A 12,021-nucleotide genomic window follows, 5' to 3' on the forward strand; every position below is an offset into this window, starting at 1 on the left:
AATGAACTCATAGTGCTGAATGCATAGTAAAATTCCGCCTGAAAAGGAATTTTGGCATGCAAAATAGCTGGTCTATGAATCTCAGTTTTCTTGGTCATCTGATCTTTTGTTTTTCTTTTTCTTTCTTTTTTTTTTTTTGTTTTTTTTAATGACAAAAAACCTAATGCACTATTGCTAAAATATTGTATTTGGAATTCATTTATACAATACATGTTTTGCACCTGAAGCTTTCTATTTAAAGTACAAACTCCGCTGGATTACAACAGCTGAGTCATAAAGCCCCCAGAACAAATGCCTGACAGTGCTACCATACTCTTAGTAGGGTAGTGCTAGGAGGGGACTACTCTCATTTCTTTTAATCTTATCTATGTTTTTATGTGCATTCAGTGTGTTTGTATATATATATGGATATGTGTGTATATTTATATATTCACATACATATATGAAATTAAGCATATACATAACCAACCCTCTATTTTTTATAATTCATCACCAAGAAAAATTGGATTCCCAAAATTACCTTGCCCAGAGTCTGTCTGTGGAAATATGGACCTTAAAATTTTTATTGAAGTAAATTTTCCTAGTCTCTTTGAAAACTGAAAGCTTACATTTCTCTTACTATGTATCAGACAGTGATTTAGATGATTTTGCATCTAGAAGATACATTAAACCTTGCTGAATAATCTATCATACTGTCATAATGTAGGTATAAATTGCCAAAAAGAGATTATTCTATATATTTCACAAATCTATACAAAAGACAGTCCCTGAGAGGTGAGGCTACTACGGAAAACACTGGTCAGTTTTAAATGCTTCTGGAGTCCTAATTTCATTTTGAACAATAGACCAATCATTATTGCTCTGGACTAGCTTGTTAGTCATGCACTGATATGTGTCATTAAATATTTCTTGAGCCCAGAGGGAGCACATTTACACTTTAAAGAGGGACTGCTAAGCTAAAAGATAATTAGCATCACATGTGAGGGCTTTGCTTAAAATATATATCTATTATGCTATCACTTCTCGCTGTGTGCAATGGCATTTACTAACACTGCTCACTTTAAAAATGGACAAATTCTTATTTTGCCAGCTAATTAGCGGTTGCCAGTGTCATTTTTGTGATGTTGCAGCTAGTAATATGAGCCCAGTTGCATAGTCACAAAAGTGATCATTGGAAACTGTGACTCTGCTGCAGGGACAATGTGGGAAACCCCTTTTCTGAGCCTCTAACGACCTCTGACCTTTGCTTGCTGATGGTTTGCATGATGATTTCTTTTTCACTCAATGAGCCAAGGGTTGGTTTGTATTACTAATCATTCTTTCTAAGTTAATTCTTCCTGTATATGTATATATATATATATATATAATATATATTTTCTTCAACATTCAAGAACTTTGCTTACTGATGAATTTTCAGCTCACTCTCATTAGCCAGAATTAAGAATGAAATGAGATGTTGCTGCATTTCTAAATATTTTCATAAACTATATATAGACAAAGCTCTGAACCAGCTGGATTGAAACCCTTTGTTTTAATGTGTTTTCTGAAATGTGTGATAATGAAAATGTTTGAAACGCCTTCAATAAAACTGACAAACATAAGGTGTCTTTCCCTAACATGTGTCTCTGGCTGTCTGATTTACTGAGAGGTCTGATAGATTTAGATCAAGTTTGTCATTGAAATTATATTAGGACTTTGGTAGATGGCTAGTCACAACATGCAAATATCATATTAGTGGGACCATGCAAGGAACAAAGGAACCACACAAGCAGAAAGAAAAATGGTAAATACCCCTCTGTAGTGATTAGCTTTTATTTAATACTTCAAATGCAAAAACAACTCTTTGCTAATACACATGATGGGGATGGGGGGAGGATGACCAGCTGCACATCAGGAAATGCAGGCTGATTGTATCACGTGTCTGTAAAGACATTTCAAATATAACTTATTGTACAATACAAAAATAAATATCAGGCTTTATATCATATAGAAGCAGCTGATCCTCAGATATGTCCATCAAGAATTGAATGATTCATTCATGTGTAAAGTCTGCTGCAGCTTAAGTCACTGAGGTTTTGCTTGGTACTGCCTGTGTATATATGTATTTATGGACCTATAAATGGTCCATTTAACTTCTGAAGTCAAGTGCTCCTCAATGACTTACCACTTATTTCACACAACATTGTTCTACTGCATTAATTACTTACATCCAGGGCATATAAATAGAGACAGGATGTCTCTGCAAGTATGATTTACATAAGTAACCAAGAGAGTAAGAATTGTGAAAAACTCCTGAATTCAAATGTTTAAAGGGAATAATTACAAGAACTTAATATTGTTTTCAAGTTTGGTTAGAATATTAAATAACAAAAAGCAGAATGGGAAAACATAGTTTCATGGGATATCACCAACACCTTCATAGCCTGTTTGGGTTGAGTTCCAGGTATCCCAACACCCTGTCAGAAGTTTAGGCATCCTCAGGCTATACTGTAAGCAATGTTTAAAGATATATGCATGTTTTCACAGCACAGATGTTGGTGAATAGTTGAACAGCCAAGAACTAAATGATTCAGTAGGTTAGTTATGCTTTAAAATTCATAATAACATCATACCACTGTTGCCAAATTTCAGCAGCTCAGTTCAGTTTAGCCATCAGGATCCTGTGTGACACTTGCACTGAGATGGGAACTATTGGAGGGTCTGGACACCCCTTGAAAGCTGCCCTATGAAATGGTTTTATAGGAGACCTTCTAGCTCCAGTAAACTCAAACACCTCATCAAATAATTTGAATGGAAGGTTTTGATTTCCTGAAGCAATGCTTTCCCATTTTAGTCTTTATTCATCTTGCCTTGTTAACATATGTGTGCATATTTTATGGGTTTTTGGGCCTGTAACATACTTGACATGCAAAATATATCCTAGAGCGAAAGAGAGGGCTTGGGATTTGGGGTTTTGTAAGGCAATTTAAATGGAATTAAACCAATTTTGTGGGCTCTGTTCTTAGACTAAGTGTCTCGGTTTGCTTGAGCACTAGTTAATTCTTTCATTGAGTTTACGTATCAGCAGACCTATTCTATGACTGTACTTTTATTGATTGATTTCACATATATCCTCTTGCCACTGAGACTGTTTAACTAGGAAGCTGTTGAAAACAACAATATTTAAATATAAAATGTATAAGACTTTTGAAGTAGAACCAAAGCAGTAAAGCTTACTGATGGATTTAGTTATTTTTACTACAATGCATTACATTTTAGAATTTTTAAGAAGCCTTTCAGGAGATTTGGTATTTGCCTTTCTGGGAAGAAGTAGTGTTACAAATCAGCACACATTGTACAAAGAGTACTGGATTAGCCATTTTTAATTTTGTATTCAGTTTGATGCCCCTTGATATTTCTTTGAGCAAGCTCATGAACCCAGAGTTTGCTTTAAAATTAAAGCATCTCAAGGTAATCTTAATTTTGGAGATACATGAACCTTTTGAGAAAATAGTTCATTTATTTTGCCTAGACAACAGTAATAATGGGATGTTTTCTGGGATTTCTACAGCAGCAAAGCAGAAGTAAACTTTAAACAAGATTATGTACCTAACAACTGCTCGTTATATTAAGAAATTATCATCCTGAGTATTTCTTTAAAGACAGCAATATTTGCATTTTCTTATTGCTTATTTTTGACAGTTGGCTAAAGAAAAAGTTATAATGTGCTTAATTAATTTTTTGTGTCTGTTTTATTACAGAAAAGTAAACAAGTGCTACAGGGGTCGCTCTTGTCCAGTAGTTGTTCATTGCAGGCAAGTACAATTTCTAAAATAGCTTTAGAGAGATCTATATGTGTTAGAATTTAATATAGATATAAGTTAAGTGGGCAAGTTAAAGCTTTAGATTAATCACTAAACAGATAGTGAGGTAAGCTGAAGGTATTAAGTTGAATTCAACTGGGTTTTAATGCTAACTAATACTTAGGATCTGTTTTCATAATAAAATTATCCTTTCATATGATTTTGTAGACATCGAGCTGTGACTTAACAATGTATGGTCAGACTTTCCAGTATAAGTAGCACTTCAATTTCATATATCTTCAAAATTATGGAGGTTTTTTGCATTCCCTCCCAATTTAGCCTTATTTTATTAACAGATAGTTATGTTTTATTTCTTCTTTGCTTGCTTTTAGAGATCATGGTAAGAGGGCAGTGTCAGGGAGTGGAAAACTGCCTGAGTAATCCTTTAATCACAGGTTATTTTTAGGCCTGACAATCTGATAGATGCACACGAAGGCTGTCAGGCAGGTCAATGGAAAACTTTACTATAATGTTGTGTTTTGCCATTGGAGGTTCTGAGTTGTAAGGAGAATGCTGCACTACTTATCAAAAATATCCTTGTAGATAATGAAGGTAGAAAACCCGCCCTGCTAAGAGGCAGGATGTTTGCCATGTGGCACTCCACTTTGGGTGGTACTGAGGAGGGAGGGGATGTGTTTCTCACCTGGTTCAGCTGAGTCACCTTCCACTGGATGCAAGGAGGCCTCAGCAGAGGTGAATGCTCCAGAGGAGGCTTGTTTGCATTGCCTTCAGGAAACCTGAGATAATAAATATCTGAACCAGAATGAAGAGCCTTCAAGTTTCTCGTTGTTTCCTTACTACAGTGGATGGAACTATGTACCATCAGCTCATCAGTTTTTGTTTTTATTGATCCTGATCGCTGCCTTGTCTCTCATTATTCAGCTTAAGTAATAAGATTGTGTCTTTATTCCCTTCATAGACAGAGAAAAAAAATTATTACCTCCTTTTCTCTAAACAGCGATCTAATAACTGGAAGAAAAAAAAACTCGTTCTACAGAGACTTAACAAAAATTAAGTTTCATAGTCTGCCTGTAAACAGAATGCAATAATGCACTTCATGCTGTTCTATTATTTTTCTTTCGTTAATTCTTGTACACAAATTGAGCTATCAATAAAAATAATGGCTTAATTAATAAAACTACATACCAGTCTAATTGGTCACACATGCACCTTTGTAAAAATTTTGGGGAGGGAAGGAAAAAAAGCTTTTGCTTAAAGTCTTAATTATGTTTGCTAACAGCAGCTCTAAAAGAGCATCACACTGGCAATTACACGTTGCTCTCTGAAAGGGACAGAAGCTGCATTCAGATTAGGGCACTTTCCCCCTCATGAGGCTCGATCTCACATCTCTGAGGAAGGCCTATTGATACATAAAAGTTAAACCTGTTTCTTAGGAATCACATTATAATGTTTTTTCTGGTTGTTGCAACCAAGGAAGAATTAAAGGGAAAGGTAAAAATAAAAAACCAAACCACTTATGATGTATAGTAAGGAAAGACTGCAGTCCCTCCATAACCAAATATTTTAGTTCTTGAACAGGTCTCTGCATTCCCTCTGAACACTGTGTTCAAATGCATTTTTGACTGTTCTGGTTAATGTTCTGGTCTCACTTATTCTGTGATTTTTGATCTCAACTGACTGTGAGGTCATTGAAGAGAAATGGTATCCTGGTTTAGGGTTAGTGACTTTTCCACTGTTGTTTAAAATGTTTTTCTCACATAAACACAACTTGGCTTAAAAAATCAAAGCGAAGGCCCATTATCCATGCAGGCTAGTGGTTAATCTTCCACAACCAGCTTGTGTTAATTCAGTTCAAGCTTTCTCTGCTTTCTCAGTACCCTACCTTAACCCCTCATTCTCTCCTCTCCCCCATGTGTAACAGTATATAACATTAAAGGCAGGTACCTTGACGTTGAATCTAGATTCACATTGATAGGCTTTATTTTTTCTTTTTCCTTTTCTGTTGGCAGCGATGGTGCAGGAAGAAGTGGAACCTACATTCTAATTGACATGGTTCTCAATAAAATGGCCAAAGGTGAGAATCGAAAGGCTTGTTACTTCCTCTGTACTGAAAAATGTGCTTGTGTTGCCATGACAACAGTGGGGGAGCAATAGTCACAGAAAATCTGAGAATAAATTAGAGGCAAATTGTACTCTTTCCTGAATGTTCTATAGTTTTATTTTCATAACAATTTTAAACAGCAAACCCTAACGCAAATGCTTTGCGAATGAGCAGGTGTGTTTGTGCTGTTGAAAAGTATTTGAATTTTTAAATTTATCATTTAAAATAGGACTACTCTTTTTAGAATTAGAAGCCTCGGGTCTGTACAGTTCTGGTTTAGTGGTTCCATGGGTTAGGTCCTGGGCTGGTCATGACTTGCTCAGTCCCCTGTCACCTACCCAGCCACGATGGTCAGTTGTGATCACTTTGCTTTTTGTAGCTGCCCTTTGCCACCAAAGGACCTAAAAGTACTGGTGCCAGACAGGGCCTCATGTGCTGCACAAATTTGTCTCTTAGAAGGAAAAAGACTGTAGTGAACAGGAACAGGGGACTGAAAATAAATCAGTTAATTCTCTGTTTCAAGTTCTGGCACTATCTGTTTGATGCTGAACATTGTATTTAACTTTTCTGTTTCTTAGTGTGCTTATCTGTGATATGTAATTTTATGAAGTGGGAAATCATCTGCCAACATAAACATACTGTTGTTTGTTTAAAATGAAGTCTATAGATCTCTAGAGATTGAGACTGTTCCTTTATTTTTTCTTGATTGGTAAATGGTTCATGATGGGAAGTACTTAAGATACCCTGAAATAATTTTTGATAGAATTAAAGAAATTTTTAATACTGATACTGTCTTCAAAAGGATGGAAGGTGAAAGCAGGCATGTAAACCTGACAAAAAATATACAAAAATAGTAATTTACCTTTACTGACTCTCAACCTGAATTCTTAAGCCACCTTGATCCAGCATTATGCACATCTGTGTATTTAATGAAAAAGGATTAGTTCTAAAAACATATTAATTTATATAGAGAAACAATAATATTTAGTTCTTTGAGTTCTAGTCACTTTACAGTTGTTGTTTAAAATCTTCTAACACAGACATATTTTTATATGTAGTTTAAAAATACACTCCATGATTTACAGTCATCTGCTGTTGCATCCTGAATATTCCAGTCCTCTGGGACATGGTGGCATCCTGTCCCTTTAGAAAGAAGATTTTAGCATTTTTTTCGTCTCTGGATTCTGTTAACATGTCTCGTCAAACATGGACTGAATTTTCTGCCTGCGAGCATCATGTGGAACTTGCTGCTGATGCTAAAAGAAGTTGTATGTTTGCCTTCTCCTTTGCACCGTACTGAAAATAAATTTTTCAGTGGGATGAGATTAGTTTTTCTTGCTCATTGGAAAATAGGTTTTTGGTCTGTGAAGGAATATGAAGATATTTCCAATGCTTGTTACATGCCACGTGACAACCTAGACTTTAAAAATAGAAGCAATGGTACATCGTAAAATTAATGCAGACCTTTGTTAAGTGTTTGTTCAGCTCATTTCAGTCATCAGCAGTGAGAAGCCATAGTGAAAACTAGATTTAAAGTATATGCAATTTATTGGCGTAAAGAAGTAAATGAGAAGTATTTTCTAGCTCGGGGCTTTCAGCCACTTAAGGGAGGGTTGACTTTGTTGTAAAAGCACTGAAGAATGCCATTTATTGACTCCATTGTACCATGTAATGTCAAATTCCATTTTAAGTGTGGGCTTAGCGCTTCACAATACCAGACAAGTCATGTGAAACTGGCCAGAGAAAGGCGTCACAGGGCTTTTTGGAGATCGGTCACCCCCATTTTGTTCTTGACCTGCTCCCCTCTGCCCGTGGGGGTGTGCGACGTGAAATCCCCTGACCTGGTGCTTTGGCTGGAGTTTAAATGAAAGATCAAAGGGCAGAGCGGGCATCTCAGCCCTGCTGAGGTGGGCCTTTCCCAGGCTGTCACACTGTGCGGCCGCCAAAGGTTTTGTTCGGGCGGGAGCCGCGGCCCAGCCTGTGCGGCCGGGGCCCTCTTTGTCTGGCCTGAGAAGCTGGAGGCCCAGGTTGAGGATCCAATGTTCATCAAATGATCAAAGGCCTGAAGCCCTGGACATGAAATCTTTCTTTCCATTTCCTTTTCTTAGAGAATGAATTGCACGAGTGGCAAAGAATACCCTTTCCAAAGCTTTTATGTGCAGTGCGAGGGCTAACTTCAGAGTCCTTCAGCGCTGAACATAAAAATGTAAGTGCACTTTCAATCTGGGCCCAGCTGCAGGGCCAGCATCGAGGAACCCTTCTTTCAAAAAGGCTTTTAAGGATTAAGGCCTTCAGTCTTTCAAAAAAAAAAAAAAAAACCAACCAAAAAAAACCCCTACACTACGGACTTTTAAGAATAAACTTAGAATAATTTGAGTTTCTTGTTCCACTGTCTGGTTTATTAGAAAGTAGACAACAATGCATTTTTAAATCAAAGTAAATAGAGGAGTACTTAGTTTCAGCAGTGGGAAAGTAGAAAGCAATCAATAAATGCCTTGGCTCTTTAGTGGGGTCTTTAATAGGGTAGGTTGGGAAAAGGAGCTCCTTTTTCATGTAATGATTTACTTCCCTGCATTCTGTTAGACAGTTAACTGTAAATGCCTTTGTCATTTACAATTTCTTCTACTGCTCATTGAATTAGTGCTAACACTTACTCTGTTAAGCACATAAATTCATATCTTCTACTACCTTGCTTTTTGCCACCCCTTATATTATTTAAAATGCTGAAAGCCACCAGCAAGGGACTTGATCATAAAGCCTAAAGCAGGTGAAAAGAAATCAAGTTGGAGAAGATTTTGTGCTAGACATCTGCCATGTCAGTTGGACAGCCCCAACTTCTTTGAGGAAGGGAATTTTAAGGAATGAAATTTTAAAAAATCAAAGTGTCTTGGTCTAGGACACTTACAGAATGGTAAAAGTTGGTGCCAATGGCAGAAATGCCCCTGTGGTGTACTTAGGGGGGATTGAGCTGATGGGAGGACATGCAGGAGCTCACAGGAGCACTGGGATGGATTTTCTATGGGGGCAGGTTCTTAATGAATTTCACTTTCCTGAATGCAGTAAATGCAATGACTGCATCTGTGCACTGACTCCAAACAGCCACATTAAATAATCTTCTTAGATACTGGAATGGTCAGAGAGCAGTGATGTCTATCCAGTGCTACCATTCCTGTGTCATGTCAGCAGAAATTCTTAAAGGCAAAATGTATCCTTCTGTTCAGTTGTACCAATAATTAAAGCTGCTATTTATTGTATAGTTTATTACTATCATGTTTTTCTTCCTAGATTCATTCATATGCTGTTGCCTAGAAAGTTTGGACAATTGATCCTTGACGTCCCATTTGAACCTGGTGTTCTATGATTCTTTGATTCTGTGATATGCAGAGTAGTTACAAGACCCTGATCCTATACCCATCAAACTAATAACAAAAACTAAACAGTACTGAATCTGACCTTACCGTAACATATTTAAATACTATTTAGCATGTTTTAACTATGATAGCTCCTTGTACACAGTTACAGTTTTAAGACAGTTAACAAATCACCTCTCACTTCCATGACAAACTGCTTTAGTACAAACTTTGGTTTTGAGTTAGAAGATGAGAAGTGACTTAGTTCAAACCATGTGCATTTTCATGATTTAAATAAATAGAGAAAATGATAATGGATTGTTTCTGTAGATAACAATGCTTGCTGGATTTTTGATAAAGACTGTTTTTCTGAGGCTGATTTCTGCTGAGAATTTCAATGTTCTTGATGTATTTACAAGTTTTATCCTTTGTTACTAGTGAAGATAAGCTGATTTAGATTTAGTCTGCTTGATATTCCTTCCTCACCCCAAACTCACAGTAACTCTGAGCTGATCAGGTTTTTTTTCTTTTTGTGTGATCTAGAGAAAAGTCGAGAATTTTCTCATTTCATGTCTTTCCCGCAGGCTTATTGTAGTGACTAAAAGTGTGATATATTGCAAGACATTTTTATTGAGTGTTTCTGGCACCAAAAAAAAAAAAGAGAAAAAAAAAAGGAAAGGAAAAAAAAAAGAAAGAAATGAGATTATGAGTCTTCCCACTTTCATTTTTCTGAACTGAGAGGCTTGGATAGTGTAGATAATAGTTTGATTTTTAGATATTAATCCAGTCAGCAGCTGCTTAGGGTTTGCTGACCATCCATTTTCTTGTGTTTGAACTAGCTGGAACGAGATGAGTCAAAGGAAAGGCAAATATGAATTTTAAAATCCTTTTAAAGTATTGATTTCCAAATTCTAAAACCCAGCAAAAAGATTTGATTTAGCAAAGCCAAACCCACAGTTTATTCTCTTGTATTCAAAAGCTTGGATTATAATTGATGAGCACACACTCTCTAGCCTGGGCTGGCTGTTGAGGTTATCTCCCCAAGTCCTTTCCTTGCCCCTGCTACCCTATTGTCTGAGGGTCTTGTGAGTCAGCTCCTGAGCAGATGCAGTTTATACCGTGACATTTTAAGGCAAAACAAAAGATTCCTTAATTCGCCTTCTGACTCATCGTGATCAAATGATTTGGGCTAATCTGAACCCTTGCTGAGGTTTTGCTTATCTGCTGTGTGGATTTAACAATCATAATGAAGTTGTGGGGTTAGCTCCTCTCTGAAAGGATCTTATGAAAGGAAATGCTTGCCCATACTCGTGTTAAGATGGATTCAATCTGCTTATTTTTGAGTCCTTATACAAAGTCTGAGAAAATTCTATTGTTCAGTTGTGCAGATACAAGTCCAGAGCTGACTGTTTCTGACATGCTTTTGGTGAAGAGGGAATATTTTTTCAGCCTAGCATCCAGGTACCCCCATGAAAATAAAATTTAACATACTACATGTCATACAGTGGTTAGGAGAATATATGGTGTAAAAGAGAGATTACCTTTTTTTAAAGGTATCTAATGTTAAGAGGACAAAACATGGGATTAGAAATAGGTGGTATTCTGGATAAAAATTTACAACAGAAAAATTCAGGCTAATTTTTTTTATGTTCCAAGTTTGAATTAGTCACATTGCTGATGTTTGAGATTTGGATGAGATAGATTATTATGTCTAGGAACACAGAAAAGTAATGCAGGCCAATGGATCCAAAAAACTGGGGTTTGCTTTGTGTACCGTTGTGCTATCCATAAGACTGCCTCAATTCTCAGCAGCAATAATACCAACCACTTAAATCTGAAATGTTGCTATTTCAATTTCCAAAGGAAGTTCCCAGTGTCCATGTAAACATATCATATGTTGTAAGGCCGGTTTTTCAAATAAGCTGCATTTATGTATTGTAACTTTTATGTAATGAGTTACCCTGGAAACACAATTAGGCAAATAGTGCTCATTCTTACAGCCTTTCCCAGCAGATAATTAATCACAATGAGAGCTGGGCCCCCAGCTACATGCAGAAGTGTATATAGGGAATGTATAGGATAGTTTTTATGGTCCAGCCTGAGATGCTCAGCAAGCTCTCAGTATTTAAGAAAAGCTGTTTAAAACAGTGTTTATTTCCTTTGAAAAACACATTTTGACATATAACACTGTAAAGCTTTAGGCAGGTTATTCACTGTATAGAGTCACTGATTAACAGTTCATAAAAGGAAGATAAAAATGTAGCATGTTCTACAAGCTTCTGTTGTGAGATGCATTAGTGACCACGGGGAAGGTGTTGTTGGTTGATATTTTCTAGTGGATGTTGGATGGTCTGCATTTTTAGGTGGTTTCCTTTATGAGATACAGAAATTTCAAACAAAAAGCAAATAAGTTATGAATGTGATTTCTTTGATTTTTTTTTATTTTTTTTATATAGTTTAGTGGTCAGGGATTACCCTTAAAGAGCCATATTTCTTGAGCTTTTTGCTATTCTGAGGATTTTACTGGAAAAGAATTGGAAGTAGGAAAGTATGGTAGAAGGCAATCCTAATTATCCAGAGTTTGGGGCAAATGAATTGTGAAGAAAGACTGATCAGACATGGGCTTTTCCTTGGGAAAGGGAGCACGAAGGGGGGTCCCCATAGAGCGTTAGAAGACCCTGAAAGAAACGTATTGATGTCAGTAAGCAGCTTGAGATAGTGACTAATTTGAAAACAAGGGGTCATTGACTGAAACTAAGGAGGAGAC

General features: G+C 36.6%; 1 protein-coding gene across 1 annotated transcript in view; it reads left to right on the forward strand.

Moving 5' to 3' along the window:
• PTPRN2 (protein tyrosine phosphatase receptor type N2) overlaps nucleotides 1-12,021 on the forward strand; it is a 643,008-nt gene that overhangs the window by 610,968 nt on the left and 20,019 nt on the right. The window contains exons 20-21 of the mRNA XM_051812861.1: nucleotides 3,741-3,794; nucleotides 5,813-5,877. Coding sequence (XP_051668821.1) covers nucleotides 3,741-3,794; nucleotides 5,813-5,877 — 119 coding nt within the window. The remainder of the gene's footprint in view (nucleotides 1-3,740; nucleotides 3,795-5,812; nucleotides 5,878-12,021) is intronic.

The sequence above is a fragment of the Manacus candei genome, unplaced genomic scaffold (genome assembly GCF_025592945.1).
Source record: "Manacus candei isolate 608988 ecotype Guabito, Panama unplaced genomic scaffold, ASM2559294v1 h1tg000089l, whole genome shotgun sequence".
Lineage (NCBI taxonomy): Eukaryota > Metazoa > Chordata > Aves > Passeriformes > Pipridae > Manacus > Manacus candei.